The sequence below is a fragment of the Aegilops tauschii genome, chromosome 5 (genome assembly GCF_002575655.3).
Source record: "Aegilops tauschii subsp. strangulata cultivar AL8/78 chromosome 5, Aet v6.0, whole genome shotgun sequence".
NCBI lineage: Eukaryota > Viridiplantae > Streptophyta > Magnoliopsida > Poales > Poaceae > Aegilops > Aegilops tauschii.
Genome location: NC_053039.3, coordinates 63,674,085 through 63,692,662, shown reverse-complemented (window position 1 = coordinate 63,692,662; position 18,578 = coordinate 63,674,085). Strand labels below are relative to the sequence as shown.

Here is an 18,578-nt window from a genome sequence, read left to right as displayed (position 1 = left end):
CAGATGAACCGGAGGGGGAAAGTTGTGTGTTCGCTATGCTAGGGATGTGTGGCGGACAAACGAGCTGCGTATCTGGATTCGTCTCGTCGTTCTGAGCAACTTTCATTTATAAAGTTTTCCCATCCGAGGTACGGTTTATTTTCTATGATTTATCAAAGTTTTAAATCATTTTCTAAATTGTTTTAATTTGAAAATTAAATGTTAAATTGCTATGGGTACACAGAAATGTACCTAGGGTGTTGCATATCAGGCTGGTAGGTGGGGTCATTGACTGAGTTGACCCAGTCAAAAGTTGACTGGTCAAAAGGTGAATAGTGTTGTGGGTCCCACTTGTCATTTTCTCTAGCTTAATTAGATTAGTCATTTTCTTTAATTAACAGTGGGGCCCTATGTCATAGTGTAGTAACTAACCTAGCTAGTACTACTAATTAGTCCCTAATCTAATTGCACGGCCGGCCAGTGATGGTTGTGCACACCCACACACATAGCATAGCCACGGCCATGTCCATTAGCAGCAGCAAGAAACGCTCGGCAGCAGCTAAAGCGGCAGGAACTAAGCAGCTAAGCAATATAGCAGCAGCGGCAGTACAGCAGCGCAGCCAGCAGCAGCAGCTACGCGGCCAACAGAGCAGCGGTAGGCAGCACAGTAGCAGTAGCAAGCAGCGGCAGGGGTAGGCGTGCACGGGGAACACGGCCGACTGGCAGGGGCTCGCGGGAGCGCAGCCACGGGCGTGTGCGGGCGCGGCGAGCGCGCGACCACGGCGGAACGACGACGGCCATAGGCATGCGAGAGCACGAGGCAGAGGCGCTCGAGGCTCGCCGAGCTCGACACGGTCAAGCTAGCGGCCAAGGCGAACAACGGGGTCGGCTACAGGTGGGATAGCAACTACGGGGTGGAATCGAATAGGAAATAGGGGGCTTTTTCTGTGGCGCTCACCCTAAGGTCGTGCGGACGGCTCGTGGACGCTGGGGTGGACGAACGGCAGCGGATCGAAGGAGATTGCCGACGGGCAGAGGAAGAAGACGATGATGCGCTCGTTGATGGGGATCCCAACTCGACCTGGTCAGCATATGCGATGTAGCAGACGGTGCCGGTTCTTCTGGACAAGGTCCTTGGGCCCGAGGTCGACGGTGGGCGCGTGAATCGACGACGGCCATGGCGACGAGGTGCTCGGGTGTGCGCAGGGGAGAAGAAAAGTGAGCGGGGAAGGAGGGAATGGCGCTAGGGTTTGATCCAGGGGACGAGGGCGTCTGGGGGCTCTTGTAGTCGTCGGGGAGGCGAGGATGGCCGCCACGGCGACATGCCCCGACCACAGCCGGGGGATCTCTGCCACGATCCCCCCCCCCCCCTATGAACAGGAGGAAGGGGACGGTGGCTAGTTGGGCCGGCCGGTGGCCTGGATGCCCAGTTGGGCCGAACGCCCGGGGGGGCCTTTTGTCTTTTGTTTTAGTTTTGATTTTTCTTTTGTTTATTGTCTTTTACTGTTTTCTGTTTATATTCTAATAAACTTAGTTTTATAAAATACCACAGTAGCACCTAAAATAGTGTTTCAAAACATACCACTGCCACAAATAATTTGGCACATTAATTAATTAGTTTGTATTCATTTACTATCCTAAAAGCATTTAAATAATTGATTTAGCCCCTGTTTTACTCATTTTAGAGTATTTTAATATTTTATAAAGGTGTGGTTTCTCCGCCATAATTACCTATGCATTATTTGGCACAACCCGAACATTTAAGTTTAATTTTTTAAAAACTTTTATCGTTTGGCTTGTTTTTGAATTTGGATTTTGAATCGGTTTTTTGAACTAACGCGAGATTAGCAACTCCAACAGAGGTGACGTGGCATGATTAGCATAGGTTATTGTAGCTTAATTATCCGGGCGTCACAATCGACCACCTCTTGGGCACCGACGTCATGCCTGCTCCTCCTGCCTAATCTCAAATGTCCTTGTCGCAGTCATGGGGTCTCCTCGAAGTGTCAGAATTAATGCCTCATCATCTAACCCAATTTTTTTGAAGATCGAGCAGGGTATAAGATTTACTACGGCATCATCATGAACGAGCATCCTAGCAACCGGCGATCCATTAATATGATCTTTGAGGTACAATGGCTCTAGTTTTGTTTCACCGGTTCTTTTGACTTCTCGAAGATGGCGTTCTTAGGGCCAAAATCCACCTGAGCTACCTCCCGTTCTTCTCTAGTATGAAATTCGACAGGTAAGTAATACACCATATTAACTTCTCTAGTACGAAATTCGACAGGTAAGTAATACACCATATTGATATCCATACCTTCTCACCGTCTAGATTCATAATTCAACCCCTTTTTAGCATACGGAAAACATTTCTCAAAGCACACACTGAATGTTTTTATATATGATGAACAATTTTGGTATAAACATTGAATAATTTTTAACGCACGCTGATTTTTTTAATATAAACTATACTTTTATAGAACATATACTGATTTTCTTTGAAAATATATTCTATTTTTAATAGGTTAGAAAAATGTCTATCTTCTAGAAAACAATAGCTGGTTTTCGGTGAAAAACGGACTAAAAACACGAAGTGGAAAAATATAAGAAACTGCGTCGTGGGCAAGGTGGGTCGGTCCATTCGCGTAGGCTTCCAAAAATAAAAAGTTGACGCAGAAGACCACTCAAAAAAAAAAAGTTGACGCACACGAGCATTTCTCAACAACAACAACAACAAAAAAACGAGCGTCAACGAGGAGCTCTCTCCCCTGTTCCAGCTTCCAGGTACTGAACGGTCGTCTGACCCACGTTCCACATTTGGACCCGCGGGACCAGAAATCGGGACGATTGGTTACCATCGCGACGAAATCGTGATTGATATGCATCCGAGTCCGACCTAACCGTGCGCCATTTTGAACGTGGCCTGCTAGCGTAAATCACGCGACTGCTCGTTCAAGAGGACTGGGAACGCGCACCGCTCTCGATCCTGCATTCTGAAATACTCACAAGCGCCGCCAGCCGCCGCCACGGACGCCTCCTTCAATGGTGGACGGCCTTAAGCCAGGGCAGAGGAAGGTTTTGTTCTGCTCCTTCAAGAAGAATCTGGTTAAAGAAACCAAGGTCTGTTGTGTGCCAAAGGAGTTCTTGAATTTGTGCCAAGGAGTTCTTGAATTTGTATCCTAAATTCGTCGCCTCTTATTGATTACATACAGGTGGCAGATTTTATTAGTTATGTGTCAAAACACTCGGCATACACCCACGGTGAGCAGAGTCTGGCATGCGTGATCATACGAATGGCTCAAGATTTTGTTGGCGCCAATAACATTAACCTTTTGGAGCCCCGCGGGCAGTATGGTACCAGGAATTCGGTGGGTTAGTTTTGTATAAATGCAGAGTACCTTATCACCCTGTTTGTAATTAGTTAATCACTTCTGATGCTTCTCTGCGTGTTGCAATCGTTCATTTCAGGGGGGCGAAGATGCTGCTGAAGCCTTGTTCATCTACACCAGATTACAACCTATCGCCCGTTTAATTTTTCCGAAGGACGACGATGCTCTGCTCAACTACTTGACTGAAGCTGGAAAGTCAATTGAACCCAGTTGGTAATAATATCTATTCTAACACTCATCATGCAAGATTTCGAATGGATTGGTTTTGCGGTCCTGTAATATGCCACCTTTTCTTCAGGTATATGCCAATCATTCCCATGGTTTTGGTCAATGGGAGTGGCATTGGCACTGGATCGAGCAGCTATGTCCCAAACTACAATCCAAGGGACATTATCGCTAATCTGAAAAGGTTGCTAAATGAAGAGGCTGTCGTACCAATGGAACCTTGGTACAAGGGTTTCAAGGTCAGTGGAATGCTTTTACTAGCATAGTTCGGTTACATTGACAGTTTGGTTCCTTAATTTACCAATTGCTTTTTGATGCATTTTTTCTGTTCATAACAAGGGCTCTGTGAAGAAGACAAGGTCAAAGGCAGCGGGTGCCACATATACCATCAGTGGTGTTATAGAGAAGGTTGATGACACCAAGCTTAGAATTACTGAGCTTCCCATCCGCTGCTGGACTAACGATTACAAAGAGTTTCTTGAATCCATACATGTTTGGAAAGAACCAACGTTTCTAGAGGTATAGTTAATTACACAAATAGTCCCTTCCCTCGGGTTTCAGATGTTTTGATTTTCTTCAATTGCAACCAATTTACAGGAATGCCAATCACGATGCGATCATGCAAGTGTGGAGTTTGAGGTTATCTTGAGTGAGCAAAACATGAATGTTGCTACGCGAGAAGGCCTTGAGAAGAAATTCAAGCTGACAACCACAATAGAAACAACAAACATGCACTTGCTCGACTCGGATGGAAAAATTCGAAAATATAACACCCCAGAGGACAGTGAGTATCTTCATGTAATATGGACCTGTATTGAACTGCAAACCAGTTCTCTTCCTATGGATTTGAATCTAAAATCATTGCACCTTTTTCAGTACTTAAAGAGTTCTTTAAACTGAGGCTCGAATACTATTGGAGAAGAAAGGTACATCTTGACCTTTCCTTCATGATGATGATGACGATAAAGTGCAGACTGGCACATTAACTAATTTATGCTGTGCAGGCAGTAATGTTGAAAAATATTGGGAAAGAGTTGTTGAAGCCTAAGAACCAAGTGAGGTTTATTCTTGCTGTTATTTCCGGGGACATCGTGGTCAATAACAGGAAGAGGGCAGAGCTATTCCTGGAGCTTAAGCAGAAGGGCTATCAACCTTTCCCACAGAAAAAAGTTGTAGCTAATGAAGTAGACGAGGAAAGTAATTATGAGTACCTTCTCGCAATGCCGATTGGTAACTTGACACTGGAGAAAGTACAGGAGCTCCTTGCAGAACAGAAGAAATTAGAGGACGAACATGAATTTCTAGGCAAAGCAACTCCGGAAATTCTTTGGCTGAGAGACCTTGATGCTCTTGAAAAGGAACTGGATGTAATTAAACAATGTTTCTCTCTAGTGTTTTGATCGATGTTATTTGTTTCTCCGTTCTTCCGACTCATTGATTTTGATACAGGTGCTTGATGCAAAATTTCAAGCTGAACAGGAGGAGACAAGACGTAAGCGGGAAAATTACTTCAAAGACGAGAAGGCGTCTAAAGCCGCACCCAAGAGACGACGGCCTAATAAGACTGCAGCCAAATCTCAGAAGGTACAGAGTAACACAAGTGATAAAGTTCTCAAGTTACAGAGGAGAGGACTAGACAGTATATGTTGCTCTTTAACTGATAAAATAATCTTACTTTTTGAGACAAATTTGGTTGGGAACGACGACGATGATTTTGAAACGAAACCTGCAGCACAAAAGAAGAAACCACGCCAGAAGGTTTGGTCCTCGAGCAAGCGTTCTTACTGTGCGTGTCATAGTTGATTTGTTGCTTTTACAAGTCAGTTTTAACAATTTCATAGGCAAGTTCACTGGCGAGGGATGGTGAGGACGAAGCATTGGAACTAAAAAATCGTCTCGATGTTTATAGTTTTGGCGTGTCCTCAGAACTTAGTGGTAATGCCTGTGTACAATTTTGTGTGTTTGTGCACTTGAAATGTCCATCTCTTACAAAAGTTTAAGCTGATGGCGTGACCACTTGTGCAGCCATGGAAACTGAGACTACAAAAGAACATAATAAGAAAGGAAAGAAAGGGAGGAACGAGCCAAGCAAAAGAGGCACAACAAAGAAGGCCGTGGCACCCTTAACCGACTTGTCTGGTGAAGACATAGCAGTGCCCATCCACAAGAGCGAGGACAAGAAGTTTACCGTGGAAGAAGCACAAATTGAGAAGAAAAGCATCTCTCAAAATAGTGGTAATAGTAATACCCATGCACTATGTTGTGTTTGTGCACCTCAAAATGTTCATATCTCTTACAAAAAGTTTAAGCTGATCTCTTGCAATGTTGTGTTTGTGCAGCCATTAAAACTGAGACTACAAAAGGACACCATGAAGGAAAGAAAGAGAGAAACGGGCCAAGCAAAAGAGGTGCGGTGAAGATGGCCATGGCACCCTTAACCGAGTTGTCTGGTGAGAACGAGGACAAGTTTGCCGTGGAAGAAGTGCAAGTTGAGAAGAACAGCAGTGGACCAGAGCCTGCTGCAAAGAAGCCAAGGAAGACTACCATCAGGAAGAGGGCGTCTGGTCAGAGCAAGTCCAGTGCTCCTTCTCCTGAGAAGAAGGTGCGAAAGAAGAGTGGCTCGGTTGCGCAGAGAGTTGCGAGCGCTTCAACCGCAACAGAAGACGCTGAGGCTCCTCTTCCCTCCGGCAGCTCTGCTCAGCCTGTAGCACCGAGAAGGTCAGCAAGGCACGGGAAGGCGTAACCAATCTAAATCGATTGAAAATAATGTCTAGTTTCTGAGATTTTTTTTAGCTAATTCTCAAATCCATCTACTTGTGAAATTTGACACGTTGGTTAGATCATCCATCTAGTCGTAAACTCTTCGTGTTTCTTATTTTTATTTTCCCCCTGGATGTTCTTCGTTGTGTGCGTGCACGCAAAGCGTATATCCTGATTTTAAGCAGTGATGCGTCTTGTGCTCCTTCGGTTAGTGATTTGCTTGAGACGTGCTGCTCTCCCGGCTTGAGTTGTGTCTCAGCACTGTCAGCAGCAGCACTTAACCATATATGATTACTAGTCCACTTCTATTTTTACCTTTTGAGCAAAAGGGGTGGCCCCCCATTTTCTATTACTACAAACTGGATAGCACGCAAAAGTTCAAAAGCTAAAATTTAAAACAAACATGAAACAGTAGGGAGGAAACACCAGGATCAGCTAATGAAACATATATAGGCCCAATGCCAGCCACACAAGTCTGATAATTATAGACGAGATTGTGCGATCACTTGAGATGTACTTTTTTTTTTAGAACGAAGGCTCCAGAAGAGCCCGGCTTTGAATTAACAAAGCCATCAACCGGCCAGGATTACAAACTCGAAACCAACACAAGAAAGCGAAAAAATGACAAGATACAGAGGCGCTGGACAACAGCACACAAGCCGCACACACACCCAGCTAAAGGATCGAACAAGGAAGCACGCAGCACGGGGATATGTAGGTCCTCAATCGCATACAAATCACCAGGGAGAAGGAGAATGTCAGCACAGGAGCAGCATTACGGACGGCGAGGAAGGGCACGCCGTCGCCAAATCACCAGCGGCCCCGGATTGCCATGTCCTCCCAGCTCCACTGTCAAAGAAGACCCCTGTCTCCTCGCCTGGCTCGAAGGCGCCGAACCGTTGACAGTGTAGCAGTTCACCCTAGAACCTGGGAGGAAAGACACCGGCAGACTGCATTTGGAAAGGAACCTAGCTCACCCGACTAGCCACGAAATGATCTCAAGGAGCAGAGCACCACCCAACACCCACGGACTGGACACGGATGAGGAAGAACTGCCGGGACGGACGGAGGAGCAGTAGCACAGTGTCCCTGTAGGCGTTGAGCCGCTGACGAACTCGCCGCCGACAAAGAAGACCAGCTACTGCCGCCGCTACACACCCATCACTTCGCCGAGGAGCCCACTGCCCACCTAGCTCCCAAAAACGGCGCCTTCAGGAAGGACGCGACGCCGAGGGCGCCGCCGCCGCCCAACAGAGTTGAGGTTTTCACCCGGGAGACTAGAGGGATGGGGGGCGACGGATCTGACCTGAACGGCGCCTCCAGGGAGGGGAACGGCGCCACGAGCGTCGCCGCCGCCAAGACCGACGAGGCCGGCCTGGAATTTCTCCCGGTCTGCGAATCCTCGCCTCCACCACCTCCACGACGCAAGATCCGGCGGCCCGCAAAGGAGCCGGGCAGATCTGGCCGGGGCGTAGCACTCGAAACAGGGGGGCAGGGGCGGCCAGATCTGGCGCCACCGCGAGCCGCCAGGGCTCCCGTCCATCGGGGCACCCGCCATCCACACGGCCAGGAACGCCGGCCCACGCCCGCACCACCGCCTGCCGCCGGGCCGGTGACGCCTCTCCGACCAGGGCCGCCGCCCTAGGGAACACGGCCCCCCGCAGCAGAGGCAGGGGCGCCAGGGCCCCGCCGCCACCTTCCTCGGCGACACCCCGGGCTTGCCCGGCGGCGGCCTCAGGCGGCGGCGAGGAGGAGGGGAGAAGAAAGGGGAGGCGGCGGAGCTAGGGTTTGGGGCCCCCGAATCGCCCGAGCAGGGGCGACGCGAGGGGAGGGGGGGAGTCCACTTGAGATGTACTACCTCTGCCCCACAATATAAGATGTTTTTGCAAGCTGTTTTAGCTTGCGAAAACATCTTATATTATAGGACGGAGGGAGTAGAAATCAAATGGAGCCCACCTGAACCGGGCTGGATTAAGATTAACATCGATGGCGCCATTGATGTGGTTTGCCAGAGAGGAGAAGGTATTATAGGGAGGGATCATATCGGGAATTTCTGGGCAGCGGCTGGTGCTTCCACCCCCAAGCCCACTTGGTAAACTTCATTTGATTGTTGCGCCTACAATGTCTTCCCAGCTGAGAGCTTTGCGTCGGCCTTCCTTGACCTGTACCATAGACCAAGCAGAAATCCAATACTGAAACCTGTTAGTAAGACTACTCCCTCTGTCGCAAAATAAGTGTCGCTGATTTAGTACAAAGTTGTACTACATCAATGACACTTATTTTGGGAGAGAGGGAGTACAAGATTAGAAATGTGTATGTTTCCGAAACAAGCATCATCTTGCATTTTCCAGATCGACCAAACAACTACATATATACCCATATCACCAGTCAACGGGAATTAGCAAAACCAGTAACCAATCATCGAAAAGATTACTCATAGAGCAAGGTTTCCTTGGAAAATTTAAGGCGTAACAGGCCACATTCCACGCCAAATTACACATGGAATAAAGAAAAAAAACATATGATCACTCATTTACTATTTCTTTATCTCCACAAAATTCACGCAGATCGTCTTTTCTCTTCCATCCTCTCCCGTGAAGCACATGTTTGGTACCCACACTTCTTTTCAACAACAGCCACAAGAACACTGATTTTAGTGAACAATTTGAATTTCCATAAGAATTTATGGTTAATCCAAGGCCGTTCCATTTAAGCATTCCATAAAAGGTGGTAACTGAGAAATCCTTAAGAGTCCAACATCCACGTTAGTGTGTCAAGTTGATCAGACAGAGTAATCCCAGAACACATACTTCTAAGCTTCTCCCACATATTAAATTTGCGCCAGTGAGAATTTTGCGGAAGTTAAGACAATCAAAACCCGCAGAGATGAAATACTCCATTCGACAGTGGCTGCCACTCTGGTGCAAATATCATTATAAATTTCTAAATTTGGTGGCCAAGGAACATCTCCCAGCCACCCATCTTCCCAGAATCTTGTTTTCTTGCCATCACCCACTACCCTAGTGCAGCAGGAATAAAAAAATACATAAACCCTGCTGGAAACAGGAGTCCTCTGGTTCGAGCTCGCTCCCCGAGAACATATTACTCCCTCGGTTAATATAAGATGTTTTAACTTTTTTTCTGAATCGGATATATATAGACATCTTTGAGTGTGTTTGTTCACTCATTTCAGTTTGTATGCAATCTTTATTGAAATATCCAAAACATTTCGTATTTATGAACGAAGTACTTTGCATGATTTGCTGCCAAAGGCTCTCTTTAGTTCCCATCTTCCACAACCATTTCACAAGCAAAGCAATGTTCATACACTTGAGATCCAGTATACTCAGCCCACCATTCTCGGCAGTGGAGCAAACTACATGCCCTAATTGCCCACTTGAGATCCAGTATACAAGGGTCTGTTCTGCGGTAGGGAGGTTTCCGTTGTGCAATCGCTGATCCGGATTCTGGAAAGCCTGGGTGCCATCGAGGTGCGAATTTTTTTGCATGGCTGCTGCTCCATAAAAGGATTTGGTGTGCTGCAATCACTAAGTGTTCGCTTAGCCCGTTTGGAGATCCTTAGGGGGACCTCCTTTTCTCGTTCTCTCATTTTTCTTCCTTGCCGTTTAACACGGCACTGGACTACTGCTCCCTACTTATCAATGAAACGCCACATTTGCCAGACTTTTCAAAAGAATAAGTGTTTGCCGTGAACTGATCCGAGTGATGTTGCAAGCCTGCAAGTCTTACAGTCGTGTCTGCTCTTCTTAGAACTGTTGCTCTTTTTTTTTGCGAGGAAAAAGGGAAATTCATTAATTAAGTGGCAGCCATGTCTGCATTACATAGGTCCAGAACCTCGTCCGGCCCAGAACAAAGCCACATCGCAGTGCGCTTCTTTATTCGACCAAAGTTCGCTAAAATGTGACTAACAGCGTTTTGTTCACGCCTCACAAGCTTAACTAAGAATTCACCATGTTCCCGAAGACGTGAAGTAATCTCGCGGATCAACATCAAAATTGTTGCTCATTTTGTTTGTAGGACGATGAGTTGATGACGATGATTGCAATCTGGATGCTCGTTCCTGTGGCAAGCATGTCTACAAAATTGGTATGTCAGCATCTCCAAAAGGGATTTGTGACGTCGATCGATCGCAGTCCTACTGAATGTATACACATCTTCAGTATTTTTTTGGGAGGGGCAAACGCACCTTCAGATTTACAGTAGTATTTTATTTTTTGAGAAAGAAACGCGCACCTTCAGATTTTTTTTATGAGAAAGAAACGCACCTTCAGATCACCAGGCCTTTGGGCCCGGGAGACCAGAAATCGGGACGATTGGTTACCATCGCGGGGAAATCTTGATTGATACGCATCCGTCTTAACCGCACGCGATTGGCCCGCGGCCTCCCAGCGCATATCACGCGGCTGCACGTTCAAGAGGAATGGAAACGAGCAGCACGCTCCATTCTGGATTCTGAAACTCACGAGCGCCCAGCCCAAGAACTCGCCGGAGCCGGAGCCGGAGCGATCCTCGCCGATGTTTTACGACCATGACCTCAGTCCCTTCTTGAAGCCAGAGGCGGACCCCGAACGGTCGACACCTCCTTCAATGGTCGACGGCCTGAAACCAGGGCAGATGAAGGTTTTGTTTTCCTCCTTCAAGAAGAATCTGGTTAAAGAAATAAAGGTGCGCCGTATGCCTTTCATTGACTGCAGGTGGCAGAGTTTATATATTGGTTCTAAAGAAATTAAGGAGTTTTCGAATTTGTGCCAAGGTGTGTGTGCGCGTGTCCTAAACACGTTGCCTTTGATTGACTGCAGGTGGCACATTTTATTGGTGATATTGTGTCAAAACAATCAGCATACCATGATGACCATGTTGAGCAGGCTATAGCATGGGTAGTTATGCTTATACGCATGGCTCAAGATTTTGTTGGCAGCAACAACATTCCTCTTTTGGAGCCCCGCGGGCAGTTTGGTACCAGGAATTCGGTGGGTTAGCCTTGCGAGAGCCGAATACCATAAACCCTGCTTGTAATTACTAATTAACAAGTTCCCATGATTCTTTCCTTGCTTACAATCATCCATTTCAGGGGGGCGAAGATGCTGCTGAAGCCTTGTATATCTACACTAGATTGCAACCTATCACCCGTTTAATTTTTCCAAAGGATGATGATCTTCTTCTCAATTATTTGAGTAAATCTGGAAAGTCAATCGAACCCAGTTGGTAATATAATCTCTTCGAACACTCATCCCGCATGATTGCAAATTGGTTGATTTTTGTGTACTAAAAAATATGTCGCCTTTTATTCAGGGCTAATGGCAGGTGCTCTGCCTTTTCATTATATATTAGGAATTTACAAGAGAGAAGTCTGAAGCCCTAGGGCAGACAAAAAGAGAAAAAGAACAGAATTACATAGCTAGAGGCCTCGAAAAAGCCAAGTCCAGGTATGTTAAGTCAGACCTGACTAAGCAAGCCACTATATCAGCAGTTGAAGAAAGGTTTTGAAAGATTCTTCAGTTTCGCTCATTCCAGATGTTCCAGGCGAAGTAAAGCGCAGCTGCTGCCTTGTTTTGCTGCCCGTAGGCAAAGCTTCTCCACCAGGATGTGGTAGAGGTGAACGGCAAGGTTGTTTGTAGCTGACAGTTAGGGAGCATGACAATAATCTTCTGCCACACTTCCTTTGCAAAAGGGCAGGAACTGATCAGGTGGGCGGCAGTCTCAATCGTTTGATCGCAGAGGGAGTAGGTATCATTGTGTTCACATCCTCTCGCACAGAGACGGTCAGCAGTTGGCAGTCTATTTTGAGCTAGCAGCCAAGCAAAAAATTTGATTTTTCCCTCCACCTTTGCTTTCCAAATGGCATTTAACTCTGGCTTCGCAATGGTTCCGATGAATTGGGCATCATAGGCAAGCAGCAGTGTGCGTTTTGCTGTCGTTCCATTTCCATTCAATGTCGTCTGGATGATCCGAAAGAGTAATCCCTTGAATCCGGTGCTAAAGGTCAATAAAAGAAAGCAGGTCTTCAGTGGTGCTAAGACGTTCGATTCCTTTCATCCAGCGGCCTTGGTGGAGAGCAGCAGCCACAGAAGAATTTTTCCTCCTTGCAAGCTTGTGGAGGTTTGGGGCAATGTCCTTAGGAGCTGTTCCACTTAACCACGTACTACTCCAAAACTTGGCCCTTTGACCGTCGCCGAGCTTGACAGTTGTGGAGGTGTTGAATAGCTGCATGTCAGTACAAGTGCAAGGGAGTTGCGATCCAACCCAAGGCCTGTTGGGGTATTTCCAAGAGTATATGCCAATCATTCCCATGGTTTTGGTCAATGGGAGTGGCATTGGCACTGGATCGAGCAGCTATGTCCCAAACTACAATCCAAGAGACATTATCGCTAATCTGAAAAGGTTGCTAAATGAAGAGGCCGTTGTACCAATGGACCCTTGGTACAAGGGGTTCAAGGTCCGTGAAATGCTTTTACTAGCATGGTTTTGTTAAACTCGCAATTTGGCTCCTTAATTCAACAATTGGTTTTTGATATAAATTTTCTGCTAATAACATGACAGGGCTCTTTGAAGAAGACAAGTTCAAAGGCAGCTGCTGCCACATATACAATTGCTGGTGTTATAGAGCAAGTTGATGACATGAAACTTAAAATTACCGAGCTTCCCATCCGCTGCTGGACTCGGGATTACAGAGAATTTCTTAAATCCATGTGTCCATCGTTTCTAGAGGTAGTTAATCATACAAATAGCTCATTCTCTTGTGTTTCAGATGTTTTGACTTTCGTCAGTTGCAACCAATTTACAGGAAATACGGTGGCGATGGAATTATGAGAATGTGGAGTTTGACATTTTCTTGAGTGAACAAAACATGAACATTGCTAAGCAAGAAGGCCTCGAGAAGAAATTCAATCTGACAACCACAATAGGAACAACAAACATGCACTTGTTTGACTCGGATGGTAAAATTCGAAAATATGACACCCCAGAGGACAGTGAGTATCTCTATCTAATATGGACCTGTATTGAACTACAAAACCCTTTTTGCGGATTTGAATCTAAAGTCATGTTACCTTTTCAGTACTTACAGAGTTCTTCAAACTGAGGCTCGAATACTATCGGAGAAGAAAGGTACGTACAGTTTGACCATTTCCTTTGTCATGATGATGCTCGAGTGCAAACTGCCGCATTAACTAATATTTATGCCGTGCAGGAAGTAATGTTGGAAAATATTGGGAAAGAGTTGTTGAAGCCTAAGAACCAAGTGAGGTTTATTCTTGCCGTTATTTCCGGGGATATCGTAGTCAGCAACAGAAAGAGGTCAGAGCTATTCCTGGAGCTTAAACACAAGGGGTATGAGCCTTTACCAAAGAGAAAAAATACTGCTAAAGAAGTAGATGAAGAAAATGATTACGAGTATCTTCTCGCAATGCCAATTGGTACCTTGACTCTGGAGAAGGTACAGGAGCTTGTTGCACGGCAGAAGAAATTAGAGGACGAACTTGAAAGTCTGGGCAAAGCAACTCCAGAAATTCTTTGGCTGAGAGACCTTGCTGCTCTTGAAAAGGAACTAGATGTGAGCAGTTCTTCTCTCTACAGTTTTGCTCCATGTTATTTGTCTTTCATGTTTTCTCAGTCATTTATTTTGATACAGGTGCTTGATGCAAAAGAAGCCGAACAGGAGACAAGACGTAGACTGGCAAAAAACTCCATTGGCGAGAAGGTGTGTAAAGCAGCGCTAAAAAACCCGCCTAAAAAGACTGCTGCTCTTGAAAAGGAACTGGATGTAATTGAACAATGTTTCTTTTTAGAGTTTTGCTCCATGTTATGTGTGTTTCACGTTTTCTCACTCATTTATTATGATACAGGTGCTTGATGCAAAAGAAGCTGAACAGGAGACAAGACGTAGACTAGCAAAATACTCCATAGGCGAGAAGGTGTGTAAAGCAGCGCATAAGAAACAGCGTAAGAAGACTCACAGACTCAATTCACCATCAGCAGGGCCTTCGGCAGGGAGACCCTATGTCCCCGCTGCTTTTTGTCATTGTGATGGACTGCCTTTCTGCCTTCATCAGTGCCGCTGTTGAAGCCGAGGTGCTCAAGCCTATTGGATCATCTCGCATGCCTTTTCGCACCTCGTTGTATGCCGATGATGCTGTAATCTTCATCAACCCGGACCCTTATGAAATTGCATCCATCAAGCAACTGCTCCAACTCTTTGGCAATGCGACCGGTTTACACACAAATTTTGAAAAGAGTTCTTTCACACCCATCCGCTGTGAGGGCTTGAATTTGTCGTTGATTATGGGTGCCTCAATGGATGCCTGTAAAAAATTCCCTTGCAAGTACCTGGGAATGCCGCTTTCTGACTCCAGACTGAAGATGGTTGATTATGAGGAATATATAGACAAGATACTATCCAAAGTTCGTTGTTGGAAGCTTGGGCTCCTGGGCCTGGACGGGCGGCTTATGCTTGTCAAGCAGGTCCTGTCTGCGATGGTGGTTTTCCAGATGATTGCCCTGGCGCAACCGATTTGGTTACATAAACTTGTTGACAAAATAAGAAGGGGCTTTCTTTGGGAGTGCAAGGAGGTTGCCGTTGGGGGCAAATGCTTGGTGAGCTGGAAGCTTGTGTGTCGGCCAAAGATGTATGGGGGACTTGGGATCTCCAACATGCAAGCTCAAGGCATGGCACTCCGCCTTCGCTGGCTTTGGCAATCCTGGAACGAGCCGGACAAGCCATGGGCATGCCTACCTATGACAGTGGACAAGAAACTTAACGACCTCTTCAATGCATCCGTCAAGTTTGTTCTCGGAAATGGGGAAAGGATTAAGTTCTGGTATGAGCCTTGGCTGAATGGGGTATCCTTGAGTTGTGCAGCGCCGGACCTATTTGCTTGTTGCACTCGCAAAAACCTCACGGTGTCCCAAGCCCTACAAGATGGCCGTTGGATCAGACACCTGCGTCGCCCTCTTACGCCAGCAGCTATTATCCAATACACAAAGCTCTGGCAGGCGGTTGCTGATGTGCACCTGCTGCTGGGAACTCCCGACTCAGTGATCTGGAGATGGACGCCGAATGGCGCCTACTCCTCGGCCACTGCATATGCCGTGCAGTTCGAGGGGTGTACTCGCCTCGCCGGTCAGCGACACATATGGGCGGCTGATGCTCCGCTAAAATGCATAATTTTCGCCTGGCTTGTGATCCTAGGAAAATGTCTTACAGCGGATAACCTGCAGAAAAGAGGATGGCCGCACGACCCAATTTGTTCTCTCTGCCGGGCGGCGGACGAGTGTGCTGATCACCTCCTAGCACGCTGCTCCTACACCCAAGCTCTATGGAGTCTGATGCTCAACCGCTGCAACCTTCCCACCACTCTTGCGCCGACGGCGGCGACAACCAGCCTTGCTGACTGGTGGGAGTCCAACGTGGTGAACGCTAACCTGACCAACTCAAAGGGCTGGGGTGGTCTGGCAGTGGCAATCTGGTGGTTCACGTGGTGTGAGAGGAATGCCCGGATTTTCCAAAGCAAGGCGTCCACCGTCAGTGCGGTCTTCAACTTGATGATTGATGAATTTAGGATATGGAACCTGGCTGGGCGTCATAGGATTCAGCTGTTTTTGGACAGACCTCGAGAGCAGACTGAATTATGTGCTGATGTATGTTGCTGGGTTGCCGGCTGTTGGCATAGTTGATGTATAGCGGCCTGCTCCGACCAAATACTTGTAACACCTTTCCTCTTATAAATGAAAAAGAGAAGCTGCTCCGACTGCGTTTCGTAAAAAAAGAAGAAGACTGCAGCGAAACCTCAGAAGGTAGAGAGTAACACCAATGATACACTTCTTAAATTACAGAGGACCAGGCAGTATATATTGTTCTTTTACAATTTTACTGATAAAACAATCAATTTTTCAAGGAAAATTTTGCTGGGAGCAACAATGAAGATTTTGAAACGAAGCCTGCAGCACAAAAGAAGAAACGACCCAACAAGGTTGGGTCCTCGAGCAAGCCTTCTTACTGTGTGTGTTATAGTTTCCTTGTTGCTTTTACAAGTCAAACTAACAATTTCATAGGCAAGTGCATCGATGGAAGATGATGAGGACGAAGCGCTCGAACTAACAGATCGTCTGGCTGTTTATAATTTTGATGACTCCCCTCCAGAACATAGTGGTAATAGCCATGTATTTATGCACAGCAAAATATTCATATCTCTTACAAAAGTTTAAGCTGATCACTTACAATGTTATGTTTGTGCAGCCATTAAGACTGAGACTACAGAAGGACAACAGGAAGGAAAAAAGGGGAAGAACGAGCCAAGCAAAAGAGGCCCGGCAAATAAGGCCACGACACCCTTAACCGAGTTGTCTAGTGAGAACGAGGACAAGAAGTTTACCGTCGAAGAAGTGCAAGTTGCAAATAAAACCGGTGGAAGAAAGCCTGCTGCCGAGAAGCCAAAGAAGACTACCAACAGGAAGAGGGCGCCTGCTCAGAGCAACTCCGGTGATCCTTCTCCTGAGAAGAAGGTGCGAAAGATGAGTGACTCCTTCAACAAGAAGAGCGGCTTGGTTCCACAGACGGTTGCAAGCGCTTCAACAGCAACAGAAGATGCTGAGGCTCCTCTTCCCTCTGGCAGCTCTGCTCAGCCTATAGCACCGAGAAGGTCAGCGAGTCTGGTATCACCATTTACATTTTTTCAATTCCATCTAGTTGTGACATTTGACACGGTGGTCAACTTAAAACATAGATCATCCATCTAGTCACACTCCTGGTGCCTCTTTTTGGCGCTGACTGTTCTGTGGTGTGATTTGCCAAACAATCGCTACTCTTTGGCGCTCTTTTCTTCTCCTCGGATGTCGTGTGCGGGTAAATATTTTGAGCAAAATATTCGGGTGAGAATGATTTCCCATCCATTGAACCCCATTTGAGCCATATACTAGGCTTGTTCTGTGGTATCACAGCTGGCCTTAGCACATGCTCATGTTTTCGCACAAGCCTAGGAGGAGTATATGGTTCACCCATGCATCGTGTCACAATTCTATAACTCTTTTATGCTAAAAAGATTTTTAATTTTTAACTTTCAAGTTGTCAAATACATACAAGTACCAGAATGAAACACAAGAACTCATACCAAACCAAGCATAACTATTGAGGATACTAAAACCTCAGGCTTCTTGTAGCTCAGGCATCGAGTGAAATTTCAAGGTATAGTGCGTCGTTAGCCCGAGGGGACTACTCACACATCGTGAATAAATCACAAGCAGTAAGCATTTTGAAAATACTTTCATGAATATGAATGATTGGAAGTCTTACAATTTTGTTGATTGCGATGTACTCTTGATTACAAGTGATTAAACTAATGGAGATGGAGGCTATGGCGGCGGAGATGGCTTTGGAGATGGCGGTTGTAGATGGGAATGGTGATGACGGCTGCGAGAAGTTGAACTGATGAATCAAAGAGGCGTGGGCGATCTAAAAATCAAGACGTCGGTTCTTCCTCTACTTTATATATAGTGCAGACGGTTGGAATAGGGTTCCAATCAGCCTTGGGTCCCTATACGAAAGTCAACGTGGTTTAAGGGATCTATGTAGTAGTAGTATTTTATTATGTTGTACTCCCTCCGTCCCATAATATAGGACATTTTTTGACACTAGTGTAGTGTCAAAAAACGTCTTACATTATGGGACGGAGGGAGTACTAGTGTTGAACCATCTGGTCATTTAATGTTGAACATTTTGTATTCGTGTTTAATTATCATCGTAGTAGCGATGATATGTGTAGTGTTCAATTATTTTGAGCCTTCTAGGTTAAGGTTTAGGTTTAGCGTCACGGAGTTTGTGTGTTAAATTTCAGTCCGACGGGGCTCCCTTTGTAAGAGATGTTCCCGGTGGAAGGTCTCGACTATTGTCGTAGGGGGGCATTCCTCTTTTCTTCTCCCTTTGCTGACCTTGGTAACAAGGAAGGAGAGAGAGGAGCGACCATCGTCGGCAGTCAAAATACGAGTGAGGGAGTGTCCGCCATATATACAACCACTTGAGAGATGAAATATATTCCAAGAGGAAGGATATCGACTGTTGTTGTAGGGGGTCACTCTTCCTCTTAGACATTTGTACAACAGGAGGAGATGTGGAAGAATGACTATCACCGACAGTCGAAATAGGGAGTGCCTGCCATACATACAATTGCTACTTGTGAACTGCCTTGGGATTTTTCTCGAATAGGAAGG

General features: G+C 46.2%; 2 protein-coding genes across 2 annotated transcripts; both read left to right on the top strand.

Annotated features, from left to right (window-relative positions):
* Positions 1 to 501: 501 nt before the first annotated feature.
* Positions 502 to 6,125, top strand: LOC109734932 (DNA topoisomerase 2-like). Its single transcript, XM_073498829.1, has 14 exons — positions 502 to 634; positions 2,027 to 2,109; positions 2,992 to 3,102; positions 3,195 to 3,350; positions 3,451 to 3,584; positions 3,670 to 3,835; positions 3,936 to 4,115; positions 4,194 to 4,380; positions 4,473 to 4,522; positions 4,601 to 4,963; positions 5,046 to 5,180; positions 5,280 to 5,354; positions 5,438 to 5,531; positions 5,622 to 6,125. Exons 1-14 carry the CDS (start codon positions 502 to 504, stop codon positions 6,011 to 6,013), a joined length of 2,259 nt encoding a protein of 752 aa, XP_073354930.1. The 3' UTR covers positions 6,014 to 6,125.
* On the top strand, positions 6,016 to 17,800 carry LOC123493985 (DNA topoisomerase 2-like). The gene is made up of 15 exons (XM_073498828.1): positions 6,016 to 6,314; positions 7,572 to 7,746; positions 10,767 to 11,042; positions 11,177 to 11,347; positions 11,449 to 11,582; positions 12,648 to 12,813; positions 12,918 to 13,085; positions 13,162 to 13,348; positions 13,435 to 13,484; positions 13,567 to 13,929; positions 14,008 to 14,139; positions 16,271 to 16,345; positions 16,428 to 16,524; positions 16,612 to 17,022; positions 17,700 to 17,800. Exons 1-15 carry the CDS (start codon positions 6,016 to 6,018, stop codon positions 17,798 to 17,800), a joined length of 2,805 nt encoding a protein of 934 aa, XP_073354929.1.
* The last annotated feature ends 778 nt before the right edge of the window (positions 17,801 to 18,578 follow it).

Coding starts and splice junctions, on each gene's coding strand:
- LOC123493985 (XM_073498828.1), top strand. CDS start 6,016: ATGGCCATGGCACCCTTAACCGAGTTGTCTGGTGAGAACGAGGACAAG. Junction 13,349..13,434: donor ATATGACACCCCAGAGGACA/GTGAGTATCTCT, acceptor TTACCTTTTCAG/TACTTACAGAGTTCTTCAAA. Junction 16,346..16,427: donor AGAAGAAACGACCCAACAAG/GTTGGGTCCTCG, acceptor ACAATTTCATAG/GCAAGTGCATCGATGGAAGA.
- LOC109734932 (XM_073498829.1), top strand. CDS start 502: ATGTCCATTAGCAGCAGCAAGAAACGCTCGGCAGCAGCTAAAGCGGCA. Junction 3,103..3,194: donor ATCTGGTTAAAGAAACCAAG/GTCTGTTGTGTG, acceptor GATTACATACAG/GTGGCAGATTTTATTAGTTA. Junction 5,532..5,621: donor CGTGTCCTCAGAACTTAGTG/GTAATGCCTGTG, acceptor CCACTTGTGCAG/CCATGGAAACTGAGACTACA.